This window comes from Athene cunicularia (assembly GCF_003259725.1).
Source record: "Athene cunicularia isolate RWA chromosome 5 unlocalized genomic scaffold, athCun1 chr5_part2, whole genome shotgun sequence".
NCBI lineage: Eukaryota > Metazoa > Chordata > Aves > Strigiformes > Strigidae > Athene > Athene cunicularia.
Genome location: NW_020799102.1, coordinates 1,513,147 through 1,526,009, shown reverse-complemented (window position 1 = coordinate 1,526,009; position 12,863 = coordinate 1,513,147). Strand labels below are relative to the sequence as shown.

Below are 12,863 nucleotides of genomic sequence, written 5' to 3'. Positions count from 1 at the left end.
AGACGCCCGCCCGCCACGATGCCCCTGACCACGCCGACGGCAGCAGAGGTGGGAGAACCCCCCCGCTCCGGGCATCCCTCCCCCCGCCCCACACCATTCCCAGGGCGCAGGCATCGGAGCAGGAGGTGGCAAGCCCTTGGCTGGCACCACGCTTCGGCTCACACCCCGACTGAGGGGTCGCGCCCCCCAGCCCAACCGAACCCTCCCGGCACCAGGGATGGGGACAGCACGGCCCCAGTGTGGGGTCATTTCACCCCACTCAGGGGTCGTGCCTCAGTTTCCCCACCTGTCCCTTGGGGGAGTTTACACTGCCGGGGGTCCCACACCCCGTTTTGGTCCGGGGAGGGAGGTTTTTCCCATCCCCCGTCCCCCCCAGCCTTTGAGCAGCGCCGCTGGCTGGGCTCCAAGCTCCTCCATTTAACGTCTGCGCTCGCGGCCTCCGCCCTGCCGCTTCGCCCAGCTCCAGCACGGGGTCCCACCGAGCCCCCCCCATAATCCAAGGTGCTGGGGGACCCGAGCAGTGGGGGGAGACCTTCCCCTTAGCACCCCAAGGGCTTCCCCGGGTGCGGGCGTGAGTCACTCTCCCGTCACCTCCGGGGCTGGCAGCGTCCCCCTCCCCGTCGCCGCCGGCAGCCCTGGGAGGTGTCAGGGCGGGAGGGAAGCGCAGGGTGCAGCTTGGGGTCCCCAGGGTGATGGAGCCGCGATGGGCTTTGGTTGGGGGGTGGGTGCCTGGCCCTGCCACTCTAGCTCTGGCTTGAGGGGACCAGGTGGAGCTGCTGTGTCCCCACCAAGGTGGCAATTAGTCCCTTCGCTGTTGGGGTATGGTGGAAGGTGGGAGGCCACCACTTGGCACTGCTGCTGCCTCTCCTGCTCCCCACTGCCAGCAGGCAGGTGGAGGCAGTGTTCTCCCCCTCCCTTATCTCCCTCGGTCTTGGGGGCTCCTCGAGCAGGTCCGCCCGGGATGAGTCTCTCCCCATTGCACACACCAACCCCCTGTTTCTGTCCCGCAGGTGGACAGTATGGCACAACCCTGCGCTCCTCCTTCAGCTCCCACTCCCAGAGCAATGGCCTGGACCCCAAAGCCTCGGTATGTACCGGGGGGTTCAGCCCCCACCCTGCGCCAGTGCACGTGGCTGGGGATCTGGTTGATACCCAGCCGCCGGCTGTAGCTTTGGTTGTGCCAGTAGAGGCTCTCGGCTCCATCCTTCCCACTCCCTGGGGTGGGGTTGGAGGGACGGGTTTGCAGCCACCCCCTAACCCCCTCCTGCCCCCCTGCAGCTGTACCAGCCACTGGCCAAGAAGGATTTTGGCACCCTGAAGGGCAGCAGCTGGTCCTCACGCTCAGCGGTCGACCTCACCCCGCACAAGCGGATGGCGACCATCAGCAATGGGGGCCTGGCAAAGGGCCGGGGCTACGGTGCTGGCTACACCCTGTCTCAGACCACCACCACCACCTCTCCACGGCCCAGCTCCTTCCACGAGCGCAACTACCGGTCCCGGCAGAACTTCGACACCCTCTCGCTGCGCTCCCTGCGGCTGGCCGACGGGCCGCTCCAGCCCCCCACCATGGCAGACGACCGCTACAGTGTCATCTCAGAGCAGCTGGAGCCCATTGGTCACCGTCCCCTCTATAAAAGCCAAGGCAACGGTGGCTTCACCCGCTCCTACACCTTTGAGAGGCAGATGAGCGCCGGCTCTGCCACCAAGGCCGCATCTGACTGGCTGGAGGGCGGCGAGGTGACCCAGAGCCGCACCATCCGGGCGCCTGCCATGCGCACGCTCCAGCGCTTCCAGAGCAACAACCGGTCGCGGCTGAGCACTGGCTCCTTCGGCAGCATCCAGGCGGCCCCGCCAGCGGGTCTCGGGAGCTCATACATGGGGATGGTGGAGCATAGCTCTCGTGCGCCCTCGGTGCGCAGCCTGGCCGAGTCCAGCCACCACCTCCAGGACCAGCGCGCTGCGGAGATGTACAACGGGCACAGTGCACTGCTCGGCCACCCGTCGGGCGGGTGAGTGCTCATGGCACTGGCTCAGCCCTTGTCCCCACCTCAGTTGCTTGGCCAGTTGAGGGCAAACCCTCCATCTCCGGCCTGGCACTGCCCCGCTGCAAGGGCTGCGGGAGGAGGGGGGAGATGGTGGCACAGTTTGGCCCCACTGTGCCACCATTTGGGGATGGACTGTGGCGTGGATCAGCCTCCCAGCATGTCCTGCTTGGGGCCTGAGCTCCTCTTGCTCGCATGTCCTGAGACACGAGGGCAGAAGGTGCCTGTTCAGGTGGGTCTGGGGTCCCCGGCCCCAGGCACGTAGTGATTAGGGGGTGGGTTGATGGGTCCCTACCGAGATGCAGGACATGGCAGGGTGCAGGGGCGGAGGACCACCGTGGGATGCTCTGCCGGGGCTCTTCCTCACCTACCTGTGGCTTCCAGGTTTGACGACATCGACCTGCCCTCGGCAGTGAAATACCTGATAGCCAGTGACCCCAACCTGCAGGTCCTGGGTGCTGCCTACCTCCAACACAAATGCTACAGTGACAGCAACGCCAAGAAGCAGGTGAGCTCCCAGGAGACGAGGGAAAAGGGGCTGTCCCCAGCCCCTCTGTGGGGTGGAGCACCCTGGGGAAGGTGGAGGGGCCGGAGGGAGCCCACCCTTGGCTGAATGGGAGCGCGGCCAGGTGTCCCAACGTACCGGGCTCTCCCCTCCCAGGCCCGCAGCCTCCAGGCCATGCCCAAGCTGGTGAAGCTGTTCAACAGCCCCAACCAGGAGGTGCAGCGCCATGCCACGGGTGCCATGCGCAACCTCATCTATGACAATGCCGAGAACAAGCTGGCGCTGGTGGAGGAGAATGGCATCTACGAGCTGATGCGGACACTGCGAGAGCCTGACGATGAGCTCCGCAAGAACGTCACAGGTCAGGGTTGAGGGCAGGGGTGGGTTGGGGGTCCTCCTCCCTTGAGGGTGGCACTTGGTGCCCCCAGCCAGGAGTAAAGTTGGGCTGACACTTCATGGGGAGGGCATCTTTCTGTCGCTGTCACCTGCCCCATCCCACGACTGCTCCTGACTGAGGGTGGTCGGCGTGAGCCCATGGGGTGCTGAGTTGGGGAGGACGCACTCTCCAGCCATTCCCAGGACTGAGGGTCCTTCTCTGCGCAGGGATCCTGTGGAATCTCTCTTCCAGTGACAACCTGAAGGATCGCCTGGCCCGGGACACGCTGGAGCAGCTTACAGACCTGGTCCTGGTCCCCCTCTCTGGGCTGGGGGGCTCAGGTGTCATCCAGCAGAACCCCTCAGAGGCAGAGATCTTCTACAACTCCACGGGCTTCCTCAGGTACCTGCTCTGGGCTGGATCTGCTCCTCCTGCTGTGGGTGAACTTTTGGGTGTGGGAAAAGACCCCATCTGCTCTGTCTGCACAAGGAATGAGGGCTCCAGGGCTGGTTTCTGGGGTCCCTGTCCCTTGCAGGGTTCATGCATCTAGGCAAAGCCGGGTCAGCCCCACAGGAGAGGTATTCTCCACCCTCCCCGTGGTGGTGCTCAGCAGCAGGAGGGGGTGGCTGTGGGGAAGCCCTTTCTTGCTGTGATTGACCTGTGTTCCCCGTGCAGGAATCTCAGCTCTGCCAGCCAGCAGACCCGGCAGAAGATGCGCGAGTGCCATGGGCTGGTGGACTCCATGATCCACTACGTGAACAGCTCCCTGGAAGTGGGCAAGTCAGAGGACAAGGTGAGCCCCGGGAGCTGGCAGAGTTTGGGTACCCTCTGACAGGGCACTGCTCCCTCCTGCCTGACTGTCTTGTGTTGGTGGGAAAACCATTCTGGCTCCCTCTGGGCTTACTGGGCACAGTGGGGCACCACTGGTGCCATCAGGGTGACTCTGGCCACAGAGCCCCATGCGACTGTGCCCCAGGGGACATGCCAGCTGGCGACGCCCTGGCAGGTGGCACAAGGACTGACCCCGTTGTGTCCCGTCTCCCCTCCCCAGAGCGTGGAGAATGCCGTCTGCGTCCTGCGCAACCTCTCCTACCGCCTGTACGATGAGATGCCCCCGTCGTCCCTCCAGCGCCTGGAGGGCCACAGGAGGAACAACAGCAACGTGGTGACAGGGGAGCTGGTGGGCTGCTTCAGCCCCCAGAGCAAGAAAGCACGTGAGGTCAGGGCTGGGGAGGCGGTGGGCTCCGCGGCGGCTGCCTCACTGGGGCGGGGTTGGCACTGGGACGCGGCCGGCGGTGCAGGTGACGCTGGGGTGGAGGTGGACGCCAGCCTCGGCTGATGGGTGGGACACGCGTGAGCTCAGCTGAGGGTGAATCAGGTGTGTGGTGTGAATCAGGGTGCCAAACCCCCACATGCCATGGGGCGCAACGCAGCCGGGGGGACCTGCCAGGTCCCCACTAGCCTAGAGCTGCCCCATGGTTGAGGGAAAAGGGGACACAGGCAGCGAGAGACACCGCAGCAGGGCCATCCTCTGTGAGTCTGACAGGGCTGTCCCCCTACCCACAGCACTACCTGAACGCGGACATCGTCACCTTCACGGAGGTCTCCAAGGACCCCAAGGGCATGGAGTGGCTCTGGAACCCGCAGATCGTGGGCATCTATAACCGGCTGCTGCAGCGCTGCGAGCTCAACAAGCACACCACAGAGGCGGCCTCGGGCGCCCTGCAGAACATCACCGCGGGGGACCGCAGGGTGAGGGCATGCAAGGGGAACGGCCACTGACCCTTGGGGTTTGACCCGTCCCACCCGCTTGTCCCCAGCACACGGCCGGTCACCGCCATGCCTGGGGAGGGGACGTGCCACCATTTCCTGGGTGGGAGAGATGGCTATCATGGTTCTCACCACCTGGGCATGGGTCATCACACTGAGCAGGAGGAGGAGGAGGAGGGTGGGGTGGGAGGCAGCGGCAGCCGGCGGGTTGGCAGCGGGTGTTTGTCTTGGCAGTGGGCGGGCGTGCTGAGCCGGCTGGCGCTGGAGCAGGAACGCATCCTGAACCCCGTGCTGGACCGCGTCCGCACCGCCGACCACCACCAGCTGCGCTCCCTGACGGGGCTCATCCGCAACCTGTCCCGCCATGCCCGCAACAAGGACGAGATGTGTGAGTGCTGGGCAGGGCTGCAGCTGCCGGGGGGAGCCCAGTGGATGCCCTCCACCCTTCCCCTCCTTGGTCTGGCCTCCAGCCACGTCTTGGCACCTTCCCTGCGTGCATGGCCGGGCTGTCCCCCATAACCGAACCCCTCACTCTGTGCTCTGCCACCAACCCCACCGTTTCACTCAGCTTTGTCCTCGTCTCCCAACTCCTCGCGCAGGTGCTGAGGAGTCTCAGCAGAGACTCCACAGAGCAAAGGGCTTGAAGTCGTCCCCAGTGCTGCCCCTCAGGCCCGTGGCTGGACCCTCTGTCCCCCCCTCAGCCCCGGGAGGCTGCAGGGTTTTTTCCCAGGCTGCTGCGTGTCCCCTGGGTCTGGCCACCAGCCCTGATGTGCTGCCTTTGCCCACCAGCCACCAAGGTGGTGAGTCACTTGATTGAGAAGCTGCCGGGGAGTGTCGGGGACAAGGCGCCGCCCGCCGATGTCATCGTGAACATCATTGCAGTCCTCAACAACCTGGTGGTGGAGAGCCCCATGGCCGCCCGTGACATCGTCTACTTTGACGGCCTCCGAAAGCTTTTCTACATTAAGAAGAGAAGGGACAGGTGGGAGCTGCTCTGTTGTCCCAGCTCAGACCTGGTGTCCCGTCCTGCTCTGCCCTTCCTCCCCTGGCCTGGTGGGGTGGGAGAGGGTCATAACCAGTCTCTCTTCCCCAGGCTTGGTGCTGGGAGTCCCCAGACCAGCTCAGAGTGGCCTCATGGCCACCGACCAGCCCCTTGCCACCTCCTCAGGACAGCCCACCAGGGGGTTGCCCATCACTGCAGCCTCCTCCTTCCCATCTGGGTGCTTTCAGCTGCCTCACCAGCGGTGTTTGCCACCCTGCCCACTGCAGTGGGCTCCAGCCTTTAGTCTTCCCACTGGTGCAAAGTTCTGAGCCCCTCGGGGCCCTCCTGGGGTGGTGTCCTTGGGCTGTGGGCACCATCCCCTGTGCAGCAGTACCCAAAGCTCATTGCATCCTGTCCCTGTCCCAGCTCGGACAACGAGAAGTCCTCCAGAGCTGCAGCCAGCCTCCTGGGCAACATGTGGCAGTACACCAAGCTCCACCGGGACTTCAAGACGGTACGTACCACCCCCCAGCGCCCGCTCCGGCTGGTGGGACCCAGTGCTGGATCCTACGGGTGGATCCCAAGGGACTCCAGGCCAAGGGTTTCACCCCAGAAAGCCACACTGCCCAAATGCTTCTGGGCAGAGAATGAGCCTCAACTCCATGCCTCCCCCCTCATGAAGGGTTGGGGACATCCCCAGAGTGTTGTCACTGCGGTGGCACCCGCACCGGTGGGGGAGGATGGCCATGGGCCTGGCACGGGGACAGCTTGGCCATGCTGGTGCTGGCACAGGGTCGGTGTTGGCATTCCTGCTGTCCCTGGGTGGGAGGTGACGGTGGCCTGTCTCCTGGCAGAAGGGCTACCGGAAGGAGGACTTCCTCGGCCTGTGAGGACACCCCCCACCCGCCGGACTGCCCAGCCCTGACTGCCTGCTGGGACGCTCCTCCAGGGAGGCTGCTCGCTGCCGGACCCCCGCTCCATAGTGTAGTCTCCGCTGCTTCCCTCGCCTCTCCATCCCCCATTCCTGGGTGGGGGGACACTTGTCCTCCCTCCCACCACAGCCTTAAATGCAGTGACTGCTTTTGGCTCTGCTGCGGGACCCTGCTGGCACCCCAGTTAGTGGGGGTCTGCCCCGTGGCACCCAGGGGTGCTCAGCCCCTGGGGACCCTTCCTGCTCCTTGGGAGTCGTGGCAAAGCTCAGCTTGTCTCGGCAGAAGGACAGGAGCTGGAGGGCTTTTGGGGGGAGAGCTCCTGCAAAGTGATGCTGGTGGGGAGGGGGCTTCTAGGGGCACCCCATTGCAACTCCCCCAGTCATGGGGTGCCAGAGGCTGGGAGGGAGCTGGTGTGGGACGTGCCATGGGTTATGCAGGCGCTGCCCTGGCTGGGTGCAGATGGGGCTTTGCAGAGCTCAGGGGCTTTCCCAAATTTTTATGGGGTGGCACCGTGGCTGTAGGGAGCTGGCAGGCAGCACTGGCACCATGGAGCTGTGTCCCTCCTTTGTCAGGGGTGGGGGTACTGTGACTGAGGCCGCTCGTGCCCTCACTGCAAGAAGGCGGGGGCCCTCAGAGCCACCTCGTACGCCCCATGGGGACTGTCCCTGTGCTGTGCCGCAGCTGTTGCTCCTTGCCAGCTGCTGCGCTCAGGGCTGGGCCTGGCCGGTGCTGTGTAAGCAGGATTGGGGCCGGGCTGGCCGGTGTTTGCCGGGTGGCGTCTCCCCGCAGGGCAGGGAGATGCCCTCGGTGCCCAGCGCTGGCTGGGCAGCGGGTCCAAGGCTCTCCCTGGTGAGGCGATGACTGGGCCGGGGCGTGCGGGTGGGCTGCGGGGCAGCTTTGGTCGGTCTGCCAGTGGGTTTGGGGCTGGGTGGGGAGACCCTACGCTTGGGGGGGCATCGAACGCCCTGTTTGGGAAATGAGGTAGAGTAGGTACAGGGGTGGAGGGTGGGGGAGACCGGGCAGTGCTGCCGGGGCCAGGAAGGTAGGGGGGTCATGGTGTGTTTGTCTCCCCAGCTCTCCATGTGGCAGGTGCCCGAGCCCGGTGTACCCCTGAAATAAAGCCCTTGAACGGCGCCTGCTTGCCCCTGCGCGCTCGGCTGGCACATGGGGTGGGGGGAGCTCCCTGCAGGACACTGGCATGGGGCTGAGCTCACCCCACGGGGCCACCCCACTCACCATGGCCGGGCATTGCTCCCCATCAGCACGGTGGGGCTGAGGGCACAGGGAGGGGACACAGCTTGGTGCTGCCCACTGTGGGGAGACCTGCCGGTGGCACCCGCATCCCCACAGAGGGAAGAGACACGCTGGGCACAGCAGCATTTTATTGCCACAGGAGAGAAGGTGCCTCGGCCTCTCCCATCGGGCGTTTCCCAGCCCTGAGCCGCCAGGACTGGGCACGGCCCTTCTCAGAGAGCATCGCCCAACCCAGCGCACGAAGAATGTCCCTGTGCCCGCGGTGAGGGAGGGGGGCCTAGCACCCAGGGGTGTCCCCTGAAGCTGGTGCTCCCCCACGCAGCATGCTGCTGAAAGGAGCCGGTTCCTGCCCTTCCCCGGGACCTCGCCTTGGGTCCCATCGCAAAGCCCAGGCTCCTCCGGCTGTGACCCAGGTCGGTGCAGCCCCGCAGGGAAGTGGGATGCTGCCTTGACTGGCCGGCAGCCCCGCTCAGATGTCATCCTCTGTCACCAGGCAGTAGAAGTCCGTGCGGGCACCATAGTTGCGTGATCCCAGGTCCGAGACATCAATCTCGGGCCTCTGGCCCTCCCTCAGCTGTGGCTCCTCTGCTGTGGGAGCACTGGGGCCACTGATGCGGGGAGGTGGGGGGCTTCTGAAAACACATCCTCGGAGGCCTGGAAGGAGCAGGGAGAGGGGGTTTAGGTGGTGGGGAGGGGGCTAAGCCCAGCCCGCCTGGCATGGGAGGGTGAAGCAGAGCCCAGAGGTGCTCTCCAGTGCACATCTGCCTCCCCAGGAGAAGCAGCAGGGGCCAAAGACCTGTTCCGAGGTCCCCGTCGGGGTGGGGGTCTCCCCCGCTGTCCAGGTAGCTGCTGTGCAGGATCAGCATGGGGTCCTTGTCCTCCTGCAGCTGGGTCTGTGGGTCCCCCACCGTCCCTCGGAAGGTCACTTTGCGGGGCAGTGCCAGGCATAGCTCCTTCCAGAATTCGGAGGATGGGGTCTGCGTGGGGCAGGGAGGAGATGGGCTGCGTCAGGACAAGCCTGGAGCTGAGCCTGGCCCTGCACAGTGCTGCCAAAGGCTGTGTGGGGCTCAGCTCACCCCTCCCAGCATTGGAGCCCAGCCAAAGCGAAGGCTGCACTCCCAGCGTGGCAGCGTGCCTGCTGAGAAACCGGCCCAACCGGCCGCAACGCTCCGGAGGGCTCCAGCTCCTGCCTGGCCCTGAAATGGCTGGAGCAGCCACAGGCCAAAGCTTCGCCGTGAGAGCTGAGGCTTCATGCTGGTGCCTGAGCTCAGGGAGGCCCCAGAGTGTCATGGGGCCTCTGATGGCACAAGTCCAGGAATTGAGCACCCAGATCCACAGCTGTTGTGGTTGGGTGTTTTTTTGAAATTGCCTCTAAAAGATAAGCATCCCAACCTGCTTTTTAGGAGAACTGAAGCATGAGGAGCAGCCCCAGAGCATTGAGGGGAGGCTGACACAAAGCATGGCACTGGGGATGGAAAGGGGGGTGCTGGGGTGCTGCTCGGCTCTCACCATGGAGCCGGCTCGCCACACCAGCAAGGTGACGGCACTGCGGTGCTGCTTCAGCAGGCTGATAGCAGGGTGGGTGATCTCCCGGTACTGGCTCTCAAAGACAATGAAGATGGGTTTCTTGGAAAGCTCCAGCAGCCTCCAGAGCCCTTCCCTGTGAGAAAGGCACGTGGCAGCAGGGCGAAGGCCTCACTGGCCCCTCTCCCCCCGGGAGCAGGCAGGCACCGCTCCTACCTGAAGCTGCTGTTGCACCAGTCTTGCTCCAGGTATGCGACAGAGAGGACCACGATGAGACGCCGGCACCGGCTCACGTTCATGATCAGGTCGGCCGATGGCTCTGCAGGCAAAGGGATTTCAAGCCCCCGGGTGCTGGTGCGGCCCCTCTGCCTGACCCCGCGCAGGGCTGGTGCTTACCTGAGTTGGGCAGGATGGTTTGCTCATCCAGGAAGAGCTTGTAGCCATAGCGGTTCTCCAGCTGCGGCTTCACAATGAAGTGGACGAACTTTCGGTCATCGGGGGTGGTGGCGTGGGAAACATAGGCGTCGTACAGCTTCCCATCTGGGGAGAGCCGCGGGGAAGGGGGTGTGATGCCAGGGAGGGCTCTACGCCTGGGCAAGCCCCCAGCTCGGGGAGGGGGCCACCGCCCCCATGCCCTTCCCCGATGCCTCACCGTTGATCTCCAGCTCGCCGTAGTGGTTCCGGTACCAGAGGAGGACGCTCAGGCGGCATCGGACATAGAGCCCGGCTAGCAGCACCAGGAGCGCCAGGACCAGGAGGGCTGCCAGCACTGCAGGCACGTGCCCTGCCACCTCTGCGAGGACAGGGGAGACACAGTGAGCATGGCCGGTGGCCCTGGCCCAGGTTTGCTGGGTTTGGTGTAGGCTGGCACCCTGCTGCACTGCCCGGGGAGAGGCTGCGATGCCCCTAACACCCGCCTCGATGGTCCCCGTGGGGCCGCAGTTCCTGCCCGAGGCAAGCAGCCCCTCCTTGGAGGTGTCCCTCCTGTCCCCAGCATGTCCCTACCCGCTCGCCGCAGGGTGAAGGTGGCCGTGGCATTGCCGACCCAGCAGGCAAACACCCCAAAGTCAGAATCGTGTGTGAGGTTGAGCTGCAGGACACTGGCAAGGAGCCACTCCGAGGCATTTTGGGCAAACCTGGGGGGATATGGGGCCACCATTGGTTAGGCTGTGCAGCAACCCACCCCAACAGACAGACAGACAGAGACCAGGGCAGGCTCCTTACCAGGCAGTGTCCTGGCTGCTCCCACTGCCCAGCCACTGCCCGTCTTTGGTCCAGGCAGGGATGGGCTCGCAGCGCTCAGCGGCCGCCCATCGCACGGTGCAGTTCAGCGCTACCTGCTTCCCCAGCGCCAGCTCCAGTGTCTCGTTAGCGGCTGGGACGAGGATTTCGGGGGCTACGCTGCAAAGGTCTGGGGGCACAGCGGGAAGGGGGATTTGGATGGGAAATCTGAGCCAGCTCCCAGCTGGGCTGGCAACAGTTGTAGCCATCCCAGCTTCCCCAGAAAAACAAGCTCTGCCATGGGGGTCTGGCAGCCAATGGCGCTTGTGGCTGTTTTGCAACAGGCCAAGCCGGTTTTCGGGGCTGGGACGGACCCTCGCCTGCCCTACGAGGCAAGGCTGGAGAAATGAGCCAGACCCCAGGCCATGCCTGCCAGGGAGGGGGGGGTCTTTCCCACCTGAAAAGGGGTGGAAGTGTTGGTTTTGCAGCCTACCTGCCATAGCGTGCTCAGGCGATGCACGGGGGAGCTGCTGGCATCCCTGATGGGCCACCCGCCCTGGAGGGCCCCCGTGGCACGGCGTCTTCTGCAGGGCAAAGTCCACTGGCCACCGCCACAGGGCAGGCCGGGCCTGGGATAGACCAGAAATGGCTCCATAAGCGCTGGGTGCTCCGGGCTGGGCTGGCGCAGGGAGCACCCTGGCAGTCCCCATCGCTCCCTGCAGTGATTTGGGCTGGAGGGTGGCGGGTGCCACTCTGGGATAAAGCCCAAGCCACGTCCTGGCCATGATTTGGTGGTCACTGGGTCACCTGCCCTCCTCGCACCGACTCGTAGCCTGGCTTTCCTGACTGTGAATTTACGGGCAGGAGGTGATTAATGACCAACCAGGGGCTGCAGGACGTTAAAAACGTGGCTTTGGCTCAAACCAGAGGCCAGCGAGGGGAAATGAGCCACAGCTGTAGCTCAGCCACGGGCTGTGTGATACTTCCCTGTGAAACCACGGCGAGCTGCCCCCGTGGCTGCGTGGGGCGGGGGGGCTCGGCAGGACCCCCCTTGTGCTACCAACGCCCCGTATTGGCTGCAGTGCCGCTTCCAGCCTGGCCTGTGCCAGTTGAAATCACTCATTAAACAGCAGGGTGGTTTATTTATAGAAACAGGAGCTTCCCATCGCGTGACCTTTCGCAGCGTTGAGCGAAGCTGAGCAGGCGCAGCTGTGCGGGCAGGATGGTGTGCGGGGACCAGGGGCACTGGTCGGGACCGGCTCTGGCGGGCATCGTGGCAATAGCCTCATGGGAAGAGGGGGCCCAGGGAGGACACCCCGTGCCCTGCCGATAATTGCAGCCATGCAAACGGGCACCGGGAGCTAAACGGCAAAGCAGAGCCTGGCAGTGGGGCCGTGCTGCAATGGCCCCAGACACCTGCAGAGCTCCCAGTACGGGTGATGCGTCCGCTGGGGCTGGGGTGGGAATGACAAGGACGTCGTGTTGCCGGGGTTTCTGTGAGGCAGCGCGACTGTAAACACAGCCAGCGTAACTGTGGGGCTGGAAGGGTTAAACACCCCTCTCGGCTGCCTCCCCAGAGCTTCATTGCTCTTGGTTGCAAACTGGTTTTGGGTAAGAGCAGGGCTGCTGAGACTGTGCTCATCCCTGGAGAACTTGCGTCTCCGCTGCTGTGAAAGGGGAAGGGGGGGCTGCAGTGCTGCCCCGCTCTGAGCAGGGACAGAGGCACGTTGCTCCCCTTGGGCACAGCCGCCCCGGTGCCAGGCTGGGGTGAGGCTGGGGGTCAAGGTACGTGAGGGACGCTTAAGCAGAACATGCTCTGAGCAGCTGGAAAGCGCTTTCGGGGGCCAGGGTGAACCAGCCCACCCGGTTTTTACCCGGGGAAGGGGATGGGAGATGCTGTACCGGGGTGGAGCGAGGTTTTTTTGTCTGGTGGGGATGCTCTGGCTCCGCTTGGCCCTGCCCGGTGGGTCACTCTGGAATGGTTTCACTCTGGCGGTCAGCAGTAAGGAAGCCCCAACGCGCCACGGCCTGGCCAGAGGGCTCGGGAAGCCCCAAAGGAGAGGGGCAGCCAGCCAGGCCCCTTGGCTCTCGGGCACGACATGGCGGTGGATGCCCAAGGGGTCGTTGGGTGTTAGGGCTGGTGGCCGCGAGGAGCGCGGGGTAACGGGCAGCAGCGTGCTCCCATTTCCCACGTCTCGGGGTGGGGACACCCGGGTTTGGGGCGCAGCAGAGGACCCTGCGGGGCAGGTGACGGTGG

At 64.9% G+C, this 12,863-nt stretch overlaps 2 protein-coding genes across 3 annotated transcripts in view; one reads left to right on the top strand and one right to left on the bottom strand.

The window, feature by feature from the left end:
- The window catches only part of PKP3 (plakophilin 3), a 12,940-nt gene extending 5,228 nt beyond the window's left edge, over nt 1-7,712 (top strand). The window contains exons 4-16 of the mRNA XM_026850157.1: nt 3-48; nt 1,011-1,087; nt 1,279-2,009; nt 2,427-2,550; nt 2,704-2,908; nt 3,151-3,325; nt 3,599-3,716; nt 3,975-4,142; nt 4,490-4,675; nt 4,928-5,081; nt 5,483-5,675; nt 6,102-6,189; nt 6,530-7,712. Of these exons, the coding sequence (XP_026705958.1) occupies nt 3-48; nt 1,011-1,087; nt 1,279-2,009; nt 2,427-2,550; nt 2,704-2,908; nt 3,151-3,325; nt 3,599-3,716; nt 3,975-4,142; nt 4,490-4,675; nt 4,928-5,081; nt 5,483-5,675; nt 6,102-6,189; nt 6,530-6,565 (2,301 nt within the window). The 3' untranslated portion in view covers nt 6,566-7,712. The remainder of the gene's footprint in view (nt 1-2; nt 49-1,010; nt 1,088-1,278; nt 2,010-2,426; nt 2,551-2,703; nt 2,909-3,150; nt 3,326-3,598; nt 3,717-3,974; nt 4,143-4,489; nt 4,676-4,927; nt 5,082-5,482; nt 5,676-6,101; nt 6,190-6,529) is intronic.
- Nucleotides 7,713-7,972: 260 nt separating this feature from the next.
- SIGIRR (single Ig and TIR domain containing) lies at nt 7,973-12,598 on the bottom strand. Of its 2 annotated transcripts, none has more exons than XM_026850436.1 (10): nt 12,509-12,598; nt 11,100-11,235; nt 10,610-10,796; nt 10,391-10,521; nt 10,038-10,178; nt 9,782-9,925; nt 9,602-9,704; nt 9,371-9,521; nt 8,658-8,838; nt 7,973-8,515 (listed from the first exon to the last, which is right to left on the bottom strand). In XM_026850436.1, the coding sequence occupies exons 2-10, from the start codon at nt 11,104-11,106 to the stop codon at nt 8,331-8,333; spliced, it is 1,230 nt and encodes a 409-aa protein (XP_026706237.1). In that variant the 5' UTR covers nt 11,107-11,235; nt 12,509-12,598; the 3' UTR covers nt 7,973-8,330. The 2 variants fall into 2 exon arrangements, with proteins under 2 accessions (XP_026706237.1, XP_026706238.1); XM_026850437.1 differs by having other exon boundaries at nt 12,470-12,544.
- Between the last annotated feature and the right edge of the window lie 265 nt (nt 12,599-12,863).

Bases quoted from the DNA above. Each gene is read 5' to 3' on its own strand.
- SIGIRR (XM_026850436.1), bottom strand. The intron at 9,926-10,037 runs GTGAGGCATCGG...GGCTCTCCCCAG, and splicing joins CGGCGAGCTGGAGATCAACG to ATGGGAAGCTGTACGACGCC. The intron at 9,705-9,781 runs GTAAGCACCAGC...CTTTGCCTGCAG, and splicing joins AACCATCCTGCCCAACTCAG to AGCCATCGGCCGACCTGATC.